The sequence below is a fragment of the Wyeomyia smithii genome, chromosome 1, assembly GCF_029784165.1.
Source record: "Wyeomyia smithii strain HCP4-BCI-WySm-NY-G18 chromosome 1, ASM2978416v1, whole genome shotgun sequence".
Classification (NCBI taxonomy): domain Eukaryota; kingdom Metazoa; phylum Arthropoda; class Insecta; order Diptera; family Culicidae; genus Wyeomyia; species Wyeomyia smithii.
Window position 1 is genome coordinate 53,653,450 of NC_073694.1, and position 14,864 is coordinate 53,668,313.

General features: G+C 40.0%; 1 protein-coding gene across 8 annotated transcripts in view; it reads right to left on the minus strand.

Annotated features, from left to right (window-relative positions):
• The window catches only part of LOC129718637 (ephrin type-B receptor 1), a 193,826-nt gene that overhangs the window by 13,550 nt on the left and 165,412 nt on the right, over nt 1-14,864 (minus strand). For 3 of the 8 annotated variants that reach the window (XM_055669599.1, XM_055669595.1, XM_055669596.1), the window contains exons 5-9: nt 2,988-3,262; nt 2,854-2,925; nt 2,691-2,795; nt 2,328-2,345; nt 1,765-1,812 (exon numbers count right to left, since the gene is read on the minus strand). In XM_055669599.1, the coding sequence (XP_055525574.1) occupies nt 1,765-1,812; nt 2,328-2,345; nt 2,691-2,795; nt 2,854-2,925; nt 2,988-3,262 (518 nt within the window). The remainder of the gene's footprint in view (nt 1-1,764; nt 1,813-2,327; nt 2,346-2,690; nt 2,796-2,853; nt 2,926-2,987; nt 3,263-14,864) is intronic. The other 5 variants (XM_055669600.1, XM_055669598.1, XM_055669603.1 and 2 more) reach the window with 3 other exon arrangements.

Sequence of the window (14,864 nt, forward strand, 5' to 3'; positions counted from 1 at the left end):
CGCAAATTTGAGCCAATCAACAAAGTATGATTTTTTTTTGTTTTTTGGAAATTTTATTTTGAAAACACACACGCACACAAATTAACGAGAGGTAGAAGAAGTACAGTACCAATATGTAAATGTGCACAGGAAGAAAATCAACGGAAAGTTGAAAACAGAAAACGCAAACATCGAGGAAAAAAACGGAAACACAAAAAGTGGGAGCAAATTTTGAGTTTTACAAACGAAAGCATTGGAAGCAATTATGTTTTAGTTTACAAAATTAGGATATAGCACAATGCAGCATTTTGTTTTTGGTTTTGTTTGTATGGTGTTGTCAAATGCATGTTATCATTACGCGCAGAACGAGCAAGTTTTTTTGTTTGTTTGTTTGGCGGTGGTTTCAGGTGTGTTGTAGCAGTTAATGGAAGCCAAAAGAATTGTTTTTTTTGTTTAAATTTCAATTGGTTGATTTTTATCATTAACAAAGCGCACATCATGCAGAAGTAGCCATCACACACGCACACATAATAAGCGATTATACATATGAAAATAAAAAAGAAGAGAAAAAATGGTTTCAAATTAGTTGGTGTTGTTGTTAGTCGGTAAACCGTAAACTGGTTGCGTTGCGTTGCAGGGGGTGTAATGGGTGGGGGAGTGAGACGGGGGGTTGAAAACAACTAACGAGAAGATTTGTACATTGAAAAAGGGGGTGTAATGGGGATGAATGTAGCACAGTAAAACAAGAAGCCAACCAAACGGGGCTGGCGAAAACGAGCGGAATTAACAAAAAAGGGACACGAAAAGTGCCGAAAATGACACAGTTAGGGACGTATATAAGCAATGGTACTAACACTTTAAAATCGTAAAAAATACATCAGGTCTATTTTAGGAGTTTCAGAATTTTTCCGAATTCAACCTTCAATTATTTTCATTTTGTTGCTCTATCAACTTATAGTAACGCTAGAAGCAATTTAGATTTTAGAATTATCTTGGCGACTTTCTTGAAATGTTTATTACTGTTCTACTCTAGTAACTCCCTAAAAAGCGTGTTCACCACGGCTATTATTCAGAAAAAAAAATCAATAGAGAAGCTCACAATTTGTCTTTATAAATAATAAATTAACCCATTTTGAATACGCCCTTCAGAAAAAATATTAGAGTAAAAATAATCATGATTAACAGGGACGAAAAGTGAAAAGGTACCATGAAAGCTACATTCCTATGAACACAATATTTGTTGGAAGTTAGGGATAGCAACAATCTGGTCAGGATAAGTTTTTTTGGAAAACAAGATTAGCACTGACGGGAAAATTAACTGATTGCTATTTTGTTTTACTTAAGGATGACAAACCTTAATGGCCAATAAATTTAGATCATTTAGTCCAATCTGAAACGCCTAGTCTTACTCAGTAGGACAATACCAAGAGGTAAGTCGGAGCAGACAACTAACAACTCAAAAAGTCACCACGGATCTGGGAAACGAAAATCTCTAAGCTCCGAGTGTGCTAGCTTAGTCCACTTGTCGACAAAGCAAGAAAAGAAGGGTGGAGGATGATATCTACAAGATAAATAATAGAAGGGAATCTAATCTAAGCATAGGACTAGTTGCTAGTTTTACGCTTGGGTGTTGGGGTGGTAGCTGGTAGTATAGAGAAAAAAAGAGCGAGAGAGACTTTTTTATTTTCTAAGCAGGATCGGTATGTTCTGCCGGAATTGTGTCAGTGAAAGGTGAAAGACAGACAGAGACTGAATGTCTACGCGCGCGCTAAACAACAAATTTACCATTGTTTTTCATCGTTTTCACGATCGGCGTTGTGTCCATTGCGTGAACTATAATTGAGAAAGAAAGATATAAAAAAGTAGAAGAGGCACACAAACAATAGAATGCGTCTTGGGCTGTTGGTCGTTGCGTTGGGGTGAATGTAAACTAGACGCATGGAGGTCGGTTTTTTAATGAACATGTATGCATATTAAGAACGAATAGGCAAGGATAGAGAGTGCTAGTAACATACAAAAACACATCTAGAGATAATTGTACTGCTTTTCATACTTAGGAAGAGGCATCAAAAGAGCTGGGTGCAAAACAAACACACGTACAAAAGAATACACAAGAAGAAAAGCAAACATCGAGTAAATGGCAAAATATACATGCGACACTCTACACTATCGGTGCTCTACGCTCAATTATCCTCAGCAGTATGGATGCGACAACTATGCGTATAGAGCAACGTAGTGCATGTTTAAAATAGGCTAATAACGTTGTGGAACAAATTTTAAATTTTGAAAAATAACTATATCACTTGCTGTGCTAAGGCAAACTCAAATCAATCGGCTTTGCCACTTACTATAGGTCACTACTAGTCCTGCTCGGGTGTGGGACCGAAGAAATTTACGTTTGGGTGCACGCGGTTTTGAAGGGGGGAAAAGTTCACAAGTGAGATGCAAATGGGAAGAGAAAAATACGGTTGGTGAGGATTTTGTCACGCATCAATCTTGCTGTGATGACCACTCCTCCTCCTCCGGAGGCAGTGGCATTTGTCATACTCTACTCAGAGGGGTTTGGTTGCATGATCACCGGAGGGAGGGAGGCCTAGCATTTCGAGTACTAGTACTAGGAGCGGGGATTTGGTGTGGGATACCTATTTCATACAGCAGGCAGCAGCCGGGATGGGTAGAGCCTAGAAATAGCAAAACTTGACTCAAATTACCTTCGTTGCTGGCGTAATCCAACGGCAGCGGTAGATGATTGTTGGTCTTTTTGTCGATGTCATCGTGGCTCTTCGAGCGCAGGAATAGAACGGTGACGACGATCACTAAAATGGTGAAAGGTTAAAAACGTTCACACAGATAGGTTTACGAGTATAAACATACCTAAGACTAAGATAAAAACAACGGCAACTGTTGAACCAGCAACAATTCGCATTTGGAAAGAATCATCGTACACTGAAAAAGAAAGACAAATTAACATCAACTTCGGTGTGCTACGATATGCAAGAAAAGCTCACCTGGACTAACACTCTGGTGGGTCTGAGCGTACACGATGTTACTGAAGGTACCCCAGCCGTTCAGTGTCTTGCAGCGCACCTGAAATCCGTACTCGGTGTTCTCCTGCAGGTCGCTGATGTGAATCTTGGACTCTTTGGTGCTCAGTACCGATTTGTTCATAGCGTCCACCTCCGACTTCAGGAACCACCGGACCTCGTAGTACTCGATCGGTGAATCGCTGTGCATCGGCTTATCCCAGACCAGATCGACCTCCCGGTTGGTGATGGAGATTACTCTGCAGAAAGGAAAATGAACGCAGGCACACGGTTAGTCAAGTGGAAATTAGGACATATCTTTTAGGGGCCGTTCCGAAACCACACGGACAATATTTGGGCACTGCACCCACAAGTTCGGAATCGAACTATTTTTTTACACGTTTTTATTTAGATTTTGAAATTTACGCGGATTTGCAAATTGAATTTATTGCAATATTTTCACGCGTTCTAGTGTGAACATTGAAATTTACAAGGCTGTTTTAAACGCAGATTTCAAAATTTACTCTTTCTGTTCGGATTTTGAAATTACGAGAAATAACTTCGGTGTAATTTAAGAAAATGATCAAAATTTGAACTCTGAAAAACTTTTCTATCTCAATTTCTTTACCATAGAATTCAGATCTCAGTGGATTCTGGAATTTATGCGGTTTACATGTGGATACACATTTATTTTGTGGATTTTGAAATTATCGTGATTTGAACGCAGATTTTTAAAACACACCAGGTTTTTTTGCGTGGCTTTCGGGATTGACGAGAAAGATTCATCTTTTCTTGCGTAGGTGTAGTTAAAAATTTAAAAAAATATTATAATCACAACCTCAATAGCTTTTAAATTTAAGGCTTCTTTATGACCCGGCAAACTTCGTCCCAGCCATTTTTTTCTTTATTCAATAAATTTTAAACATTCTAAACTGATTCCACGTTTTTCCAAAAACTGATCTTGCGATTTATTTATAGTCTGCAAATGCATGACGAATCGGATATTGGATACGTTCAAACTCATGAAATAACTGGTTTTATCATAATGGGAACATTCTCACCCTTAAAGTAAAGCATGGTCAGTTGGATAGTTAGTTACTTCTTCGTGATAATTCTTAGAATCTACTGATTTCATACAAAATGTAAATTTTGAAAATGCTGATGAGAATGGCAGGTTGATACAAACTCACCTAAATCAATGATTATCATGTAGCAAAGCGGGATTAGGAAAACAGCGGGTACAATTAAATAGATGAAGTGTTTTCCTGCTATCTTTAGTGATACCCGCTTACCGTGCAACGCACGTGCTGTTCAAGTAAATCCTTACGTAGTTTACTACCGTTACAAGCATAACTGTCCCATCGTCCATAAGGTTTGCGTAGAACATACCACATTCTATGCTCAATTCGAGAAAACGATCCGAATTGTTATTAATCGCATGGCATAAACAAAAGAGTGCCAATGGAAACCGACTTTTCGAATGTCGTTTAGCGGTAGGGTTCAAAAGTTTCGTTTTCTCGAAGAATGTCGCTATGCTGTGACTCTTTCCTAGAAACAGGTAAAGTCACAAAAAATTTTAACAGATGCTTTGCACTAGCACATTTTCCTACGAAATGGAAAAATGCCAAAGTCACTCCAATTTTAAAACCCGAAAAGAATCCAGCTGAGGCATACAGTTATCGACTAATTAGTTTACTTTCCTCTATTAGCAAACTTTTTGAAAGAATAATTCTTAATAGAATGATAACACATATTAATGAGAACTTAATTTTTGCAAATGAGCAGTTTGGTTTTCGCCATGGGCATTCCACTACTCATCAGTTACTTAGAGTAACAAATATGATTCGAACTAATAAATCTGAAGGCTATTCGACTGGACCGCTCTTCTAGATATAGAAAAGGCATTCGACAGTGTTTAATAAAAGGTAATAATTAAATAAAGGTTTAATAGCTAAAATGACAAATTTCAGTGTTCCGCTTTACCTCACAAAAATGATACAAAGTCATTTAACTGACCGCACTCTCCAGGTTAACTATCTAAATGGTAAATCTAATAAACTGCCTGTTAGAGCTGGTGTGCCTCAGGGGAGTATCTTGGGCCCAATCTTATATAACATTTTTACTTCTGATCTTCCTGATTTACCACCAGGTTGTGAGAAATCTCTGTTTTGTGACGATACAAGCATTTCCACAAAAGGAAAAAGCCTTCGTGTTATATGCAGTCGGCTACAAAAAAGTTTAGATATATTTTCTTCATACTTGCAGATATGGAAGATTTCCCCTAATGCTTCGAAAACACAGTTAATTATTTTTCCTCATAAGCCAAGAGTTTTATTTCTCAAACCCACCAATGACCACGTTATTAAGATGAACGGTGTGGTCTTAAATTGGTCTGATCAAAATAAATACTTAGAGCTAATTTATGATAAGAATCTTACTTTCAAGGAGCACATTGAAAATATCCAGTCAAAGTGCAACAAGTATATCAAATGTTTATATCCTCTTGTCAACAGGAATTCTAGACTTTGTCTCAAAAATAAACTGTTAATTTACAAACAAATTTTTAGGTCAGCAATGTTATATGCAGTTCCCATCTGGACAAGTTGTTGTGCAACCAGGAAGAAGACACTTCAAAGGATTCAGAATAACCTTTTGAAAATGATTTTGAAGCGTCCTCCCTGGTTTAGCACGAACGAGCTATATATATATATATATATATATATATATATATATATATATATATATATATATATATATATATATATATATATATATATATATATATATATATATATAGATATATATATATTATATATATATATATATATATATATATATATATATATATATATATATATATATATATATATATATATATATATATATATATATATATATATATATATATATATATATATATATATATATATTTATATATATAATATATATATATATATATATATATATATATATATATATATATATATATTTTTATATATATATATATATATATATATATATATATATATATATATATATATATATTTATATATATATATATATATATATATATATATATATATATATATATATATATATATATAGATATATATATATATATATATAGATATATATATATAGATATATATATATATATATATATATATATATATATATATATATATATATATATATATATATATATATATATATATATATATATATATATATATATATATATATATATATATATATATATATATATATATATATATATATATATATATATATATATATATATATATATATATATATATATATATATATATATATATATATATATATATATATATATATATATTACGGGAAACCCTTGGGTTACCGTGGGAGGAAGGAAGCGCCAAAAAGACAGCAAGCGCAACGACGAGAAGGCGACAAATCGTCCAAAAACGGGAAAGAAGGCGCGAAGCAGGGGCGACGCCCTCATACTCAAGACGGAGGGGTCCAAGTACTCCGAAGTCTTGAAGAAAATGAGAGGCGAAACCCAGCTCAAGGATCTGGGAGCGGATGTGCGGACCATCCGTCGTTCTCGCACCGGCGAGATGATCCTTGAGCTCCGTAAGGATGCTAAAAACAAGGGCGCTGCCTACAAGACGGTAGCCGAGCAGGTCCTCGGGAAAGATGTGCAAATTCGGGCACTCACCTCAGAGGTGACTCTCCAGCTCAAAAACCTGGATGAAATCACCGAGAGGTGCGATATTGCACAGGCCCTCAAGGAGAAGTGCGGAGTGGAAGTAGCCACTGAGGTAATTCGCCTCAGAAAGGGTCCAGCGGGGACCCAGGTGGCCACTTTCCGGCTTGCATCGGCCGATGCAACTCTGGCCCTGAAGACAGCCAAACTTAAGGTTGGCTGGTCAGTATGTCCCCTGAGCATACTCTAGCAGCCGGACGTTTGCTTCAGGTGTTTCGAGGGAGGACACAAGTCCTGGACCTGCAAGGGGCCCGATAGGAGCCAGTTATGTAGGCGTTGTGGTGGTGCTGGCCATAAAGCTAAAGACTGCGGGGAGCCTCCCAAGTGCTTGGTATGTACTGGAAAACGGGACGCCAAGCACTTTATGGGAGGCCCACGGTGCCCAGCCGGTAAGGCGGCCACGAAACCACGGGCGTGAGGGTGACACAATTGAACCTGAACCATTGCTATGCGGCACAGCAGCTGCTATACCAAGCAGCGTCTGAGTCGCGGTCGGACATCGCAATCGTATCGGACCCCTACTGCATTCCTCCCGGAAACGGTAATTGGGTTGCAGATAAGTCCAGTACGGCGGCCATATGCACGACCAGCAAGTTTCCGGTTCAGGAGGTTGTGTCAACCTCAAATGAAGGATACGCGGTTGCCAAGGTGGACGGAGTGTTCTACTGCAGTTGTTATGCTCCGCCGCGTAGGTCTATCGAAAGGTTCACCCAGATGGTCGATCTGTTATCTATGGAGCTGACGGGACTAACACCCTTAGTAGTGGCGGGCGACTTCAACGCTTGGGCTGTTGAGTGGGGAAGCCGCCGCACGAACCGGAGGGGTCAGATCTTGTTGGAAGCTTTGGCAAAGCTCAACCTAGATCTGGCCAACGTTGGAACCAAGTGTACATTCAGCAGAAATGGTGCGGAGTCGATCATTGACGTGACGTTCTCCAGCCCAGGACTGATCGTGAACTGGAGGGTAGACGATGGCTACACCTATAGTGACCACCAGTCGGTCTGCTATAGCGTAGTCCAGAACGTGAGGCGGCAGGCGACGGGTAGAGCCAATACTCCGACCGTTCGCGGGTGGGAGACATCGCATTTCGATGCCGAGGTATTTGCAGAAGCAATGAGAAGAGAGCGCGAGGGGGGCAGTTGGCTCCGCCCGAGTGCTGACCAATTAGTTGCCACATTATCGCGGGCGTGCGACGCCACCATGCCTAGGACCCGCCAACCTAGGAATGGTAAGTCACCGGTATACTGGTGGACCGACGCGATAGCGGACCTCCGTAGCGCGTGCCTCCGTGCAAGACGGATGTTGCAACGTGCACGTACCGATGCACAGAGGGTAGAGCGCCGTGTAGTATTCGGATCTGCAAGATCGGCGCTTAAAAGTGCGATAAAGGCGAGCAAAAGGGCCTGCTTCGATAGGCTATGCGCGAGTGCCAATACGAATCCGTGGGGCAACGCCTACAGAGTCGTAATGGCGAAGACCAAAGGCGTGTTGGCGCCTGCAGAGCGATCACCAGCGATGCTGGAGCGCATCATCGAGGGACTCTTTCCACGACACGAGCCAAATCCTTGGCCTCCGGTTGCTGAGTCTCACGTCCGACGTTCCAGTATCTCAGACACAGACCAGGGATGGTCGGCCAACCTGCCGGGCATCCAATCCGTGAGAGACGGCAGCCGTGCAGAGGTTGTGGAGGAGGTAAGGGTTACGAATGAGGAACTCATCGTGATCGCCAACTCCCTAAAGGTGAGCAAGGCACCGGGACCGGATGGAATCCCGAACTTGGCCATCAGGACGGCCATGAAAGTGGCCCCTGATCTATTTCGAGCGGATGACTGCCTCTTTCCGGACAGGTGGAAGCGACAGAGATTGGTGCTGTTGCCGAAGGCTGGGAAACCGCCAGGGGACCCATCGGCATACAGACCTATCTGTCTGCTGGACACTACGGGCAAGGTGCTTGAGAGGATTATCCTCAACAGACTGGTGAAGTACACAGAGGGTGTAAACGGTCTGGCAAGTAACCAGTTCGGCTTCCGGAAAGGTAGATCCACGCTGGATGCTATTCTCTCTGTCACCAAGACGGCAGAGGTAGCACTCCAGCGTAAGAGTTGGGGCATTCGCCATTGCGCAATCGTCACGCTTGACGTGAAGAATGCATTCAATAGCGCCAGTTGGGACTCCATAGCGCTCGCGCTTAGGAGCATCCACGTACCGGTGTCGCTGTACAAGATTTTGGAAAATTATTTCCAGAATCGGGTACTAGTTTACAATACGGAGGAGGGTCAGAAGTGTGTCCCAATCACCGCAGGGGTACCGCAAGGTTCCATCCTGGGCCCGGTGTTGTGGAATGTCATGTATGACGGGGTGTTGAAACTAAAGTTCCCTGTAGGGGTTGTGATCGTCGGTTTCGCAGACGACATCACGCTAGAGGTCTACGGCGAGTCGATCGAAGAGGTCGAGTTGACGGCCGCGCACTGCATACGCAAGGTCGAAGACTGGATGCACTCTAGGAAACTGGAGTTAGCGCACCATAAAACGGAGGTTACGGTTGTGAACAACCGCAAACTAGAGCAACAGGCGGTGGTCAGAGTCGGTGACTGCACCATTACCTCAAGGCGTTCCTTGAAGCTCTTGGGGGTTATGGTTGACGATAAGCTCACATTTAAGAGTCACGTCGACTATGCCTGTAAGAGGGCTTCAACGGCCGCTGCAGGACTATCTCGAATGATGTCCAATAGCTCAGCGGTATATGGCAGCAAGCGTAAACTTCTTGCCAGCGTGGTTTCGTCCATACTTAGGTATGGTGGGCCAGCGTGGTCCAAAGCGTTAGGTACCAACAGTCATCGTCGAAAACTGGAAAGTACCTACAGGCTCATGTGCCTGAGGGTTGTGAGCGCGTACCGTACAGTGTCATACGACGCAATCTGCGTCCTGTCCGGCATGATGCCTATCAGCATAGCCATTAAGGAGGACGTAGAATGCTTCGATCAACGTGACACAAGGGGTATACGAGGCACCAGAAGGTCATTCTCGATGATCAGATGGCAGCAGGAATGGTCCAATTCCGCAAAGGGTAGATGGACGCATCGACTTATTCCGGACGTATCCGGATGGGTCGGGAGGCGCCATGGAGAAGTTAACTTCCACTTGACACAGATTCTGTCAGGTCATGGTTGCTTCAGGCAGTATCTACACAGATTCGGGCATGCGGGGTCCCCCATGTGTCCCGAGTGTGCGGATGCGGAAGAAACTGCTGAGCATGTCTTCTTCGTGTGCCCTCGTTTTGTGCATGCGCGGAGCGACATGATGGTAGTGAGCGGGCCAGACACCACTCCGGACAACCTAGTTCGGAGGATGTGTAAAGACCCAAACATTTGGAGGGCGGTTTGTACAGCCGCCTCTCAAATAGTTTTAGAATTGCAAAACAGGCGACAGGTTGACCACCGACACGCCAGTGTTAGCTAACGGCCAGTCTCCAGGTTAGTTAGCTAAGTTAGCAAAGAGATCTATAGAACCAAGAGGGTGCACAGAGCACAAAAGCCGCTCCCCGAAGCAATACCTAGCGGTGGTCCCGGGGAGTATTATGGGCTGGAGACTGGAGGGGTTTTAGTGGGTCCGGTCACTGATTCAAACCAACCCCACACTCCCTGAGGTTGGTCACCTCAGGGGTTTGGATGCAAATTTCCCCTCCACCTGAAACAAAAAAAAAAAAAAAAAAAAAAAAATATATATATATATATATATATATATATATATATATATATATATATATATATATATATATATATATATATATATATATATATATATATATATATATATATATATATATATATATATATATATATATATATATATATATATATATATATATAATATAAAGTCACAAAATTCCATCCCCACACACAGACAGACATTCGATGATATCTTGCGTTGCATAGTCTGAAATAGTAAATGTTCCCGATATTCCTTCGTCAGAACAAAGTGTTGTTACTAGACACCTTGCTTTTCGTGGGAGAAACAACAATGACCGCAGTAAAAAAAAGTAGCGATAAAGTTTTCCTTTCATGGTAGCTGTTAGTAACAGAGACAATACTAAGAATCAAAAAGCTAGAAAAGGACGAAAAACAACCGGAAAACAGAATTACTTTTCTCCAGAGTTCAAGTATATTAGGTTTTAATTAATTCAATAAAATTAATCTAACAATAGACCTGATTTCGAGTCCCTGGCAAAGGTCTAACAGATTACCTCAGCCTTTGCTATCGAACTTTCGGAAGTCCGGCCTCCAAGCTGTCAAAGTTTCACTTTTTTGTCCAATGAAAACAAGCATAAACTTTTTGGAATCGAAAAAAAGTTAATGCCAAAAGTCTTAATTTTTTCAAAACGACTTTTTGAGAGTCAGAAAATTTTCGAACTGGAAGGTTCTCTCAGAATATTTTCGATTATTTTTCTTTTGAATTGCTGTGAGGCAACACCAGATCTCGAAGTTTTATGCATCCCTGAGACATTTGTTGAACAAAATTATTTAGACGATCTCATGAATCACTGTGTGTACATTGTTTATCGGTTTAAAAAAACCTTGACCGCTTTAAGGCTCCACATCTCGAGATTTTGCGAGAAGACGAAACTTTTAAACCTCATCGATAACCGAAATTCGAAGGGTGAATATTTCCCATACATCCCAAAATAAAATTAAAAAAAGTTGAAAGATCAGAGGTTTGGGGGGGGGGGGGGGTTGTTAACCCTGACCCCTCTCCAGAGTACGGAAAGATGTCAAAACAAACGGATTTTGGTGTTGGGGGCCCGGGGCCCTTAAAACATTCAGAGGTAAAATCATTCACCCTATACCCTCCCCCCCTTAAAACCGGGCCTGCTACCATAGAAACTTTTCTTTTTCTTCCATAGAAATTCTAAAATTCACGTTTCTAAATTTGACTTCATTCGCAGTTCTCGAGTTATGTAAAAATTTGTGTTTCATTTGTAAGAAAGCCTTCATTTTGGACGCTATGTATATAGCTTATGTAGTTTTTCATGCCTTTTCATGTGTATTCAGCAATTAACGAGAACTCTTGCACGGGGGTTTCGCAATTTGAGAATTTATGCAATACTTTAAGCGGCAAAAGTACCTCCAGCGTAGTTTAAATTCAAGGGGTAATAACATTGACATTAATCACTAGAGACCTTATTGTGGTTATCAGTGGTGGGCAACATTCCGCTAATTTGCTAATCGCTAATTAGCGACGCTAATATTCAGTTAGCGGTTTAGCAATTTCGCTAATTTTTGAACTAGTTGGCGAAACTGTTAGCGTCGCTAAAATTTTGGTCTTCGAAACGCTAATCGCTAATTTGCTAAATTTTGTAGAGAAGCGACAATAGAACTATTTAGAAAAACTGTGAATTGTTGATGACTTACGTAAATTGCTTCGAAACGAAACGTTAATTGCTTCGAACGTTCAATTGACCCAATTGTCTAGAGTTCCTTTCTTTACGACACAAGTGCAAGTTAGTCTTTTAACCCCAGAATGGAATTCCAGTTAACGTACAATCTACAGAAGCATTTCGAAGAACAAGCTCAAAGTCTAGATTGAATTGTCGGCACACCAAGAACATTTGTAAATTGCAATGCGCTTGAAATTTTGACAATTCTGGTTCTACTTTTCCGATTCAGATAATACTTGAATTTTTATGAAAACATTCCTAAAAGTATTTATTTTTAATGCAAGCTGAATAACTTTTGGTACTCATTGTTTTTACAAAATCAAGTATGAACATCGTTTTGTGAACCTTTTATTGTAAATAACTCTTAAAAGTAATTGTTTTCGTTTGTTTTACCACAAAAGATCAAAGTGACCCAAAAAAAAATACAAAACACGAGCAATAAATATAACGATGTGACTATTTACAAATTAATAAGTTAGTGATTAGCGAAAGTTCCGCTAATGTGGGTTTAGCGTTTAGCGTTAAGCGATTATCGAGCTAAATTTTCCGATTAGCGGCTTAGCGATTAGCGTCGCTAAATTTTCGGTTAGCGGTGCCCACCACTGGTGGTCATCCATCTTTGCTCAGCAAGTCCTATCCCAACCTTCACTAGATGCCAACCCAACCTCCACCGGCTGTGTCTCCATATTAGGGGCGGTGTACAACAGCATCTGACACAGAATGGGCGGCTGAATTATGAAATGCGGTGCCTCGCCAGCTATATCTAAATTACTTCGAACAATCCGGATAATAATACGAAACGGAATGATCGGCATGGACCAAGGCGACCGAGAAAGGACAACGATTATTACAAACTCGGTACCTGGATTTTAAGGCCTCTACTCGAAGCGGCACACGCAGGTATCCTAGCTAGAGAACTGCGGCAAGTGAATGTGGAAAATTCTTCAATTACTGTCCAATGTCCGACTAATGATGAGGGCCATCCACATTTCACGTGGAGAGCTTTGCGGGGGGGGGGGGGGTTGTGCAATCTCCACGGTCAATACAAAAATTTTAGAATTTATATCGGTCAATACAAAAATTTTAGAATTTATATGGCCGGTTGTCCACGGAGGGGGAAGGGGGGGGTCAAAATCGTTAAAAAACTGTCCACGTGGAATGTGGATGGCCCCTAAACCCGATGACGAGAAGGAGGAGTTCTATGATCTCCTCGAAAAGACGTACAGTGAGTACCCAGGACATGAGATCAAGATCATCATCGGGGATGCAGATGCGTAGATCGGGAAGGAAGACACATCTGGATGCACCCAGGTCGACCATGTCCTGATCGATGGTCGGTACTTTTCAGAACTTACAAACCTTAAGGCCCAAATACACACACGGCGCAAAGACACCTTCTCCATACAAAAGAGTACAAAAAAGAAGGCGTGATCGCTATCCCGCCTTTCATTTTGTATGGAGAAGGGTCATTACGCCGTGGCACAGTGGGGCGACTCCATACAAAGGCCAAGCAAAAAAATGTCGGTAAATGCGACAAAAACTTGGTATTTACATAATTTTGGAGCGCTGAACACGAATTTGGCATAAATTTTTTGTTTGGGGCCGTCCATAAAGCACGAAATCCAATTTTTAATATTTTTTGGCACTTTTTTCCTTTTTTATCGAATTATATGATCTTTGACCACAAGTAGTGCCACCGGGCGTCCTTCCCATTGAAGAAATACATAATTTATAGACAACCCCTTGAACTAAACAAATTTTGCCAAAATATATATATATATATATATATATATATATATATATATATATATATATATATATATATATATATATATATATATATATATATATATATATATATATATATATATATATATATATATATATATATATATATATATATATATATATATATATATATATATATTTAAATAAACTAAAACAACATAAGTAATACAAACTAATTACAAATTGAAAAAAATCATCATCAGCATTATCATCTTCCGCTGTGATCGCCTAAATCTTGTGTTGAATTGTTTCCAGAAAATTTGAAGTTCATTATACTTATCAGCAGGAAAAATGTCTTTCGCTGCAATTTTCATTTCTTCTAGTAATTTTCGATGTTTTATTGTTTCATATATATGTTATCTTCCAAATCCGGTTTCTATGATTAAAGAGGACATTTAAATACACCATGAATTGACAACTTACTAAACATTGAATTAGGTGGTGCCGCTGAAGTTGAAGGCTCCATAATAAAATTCAACGAATTTATGAATTTGAAAACCAAGACACTGGAATGACACAACGTTCTAAATGAATACGAAAAGATGCGGAGGGCGACGACTGTTCTTTGTTTTTTCTCGTAAAGCAAAATGTATGCTTTACTTTTGTATGCCAACGAGTGCGAAGCGAAAGCAATCTTCAAACGGGCTATTGTTAGCCGGAGTTTGATGGGTTGAATTTGCTGCTAGTATTCAACACTTCAATCAGTTTAGCGAATTTCATGATCATAGATTAAAAAGGGCTGAATTTTTTTAATATTGTTTTAAATTTGCAGAAAGCGATAAAGTTTGACATAATTAAAAGTTTCATAAAGATTTGTTTACTATTTTCTTATTTAACACTTATTTCATAATTTCTAATCGATAAATTTTGTAATTTTTGCCCAAATTTT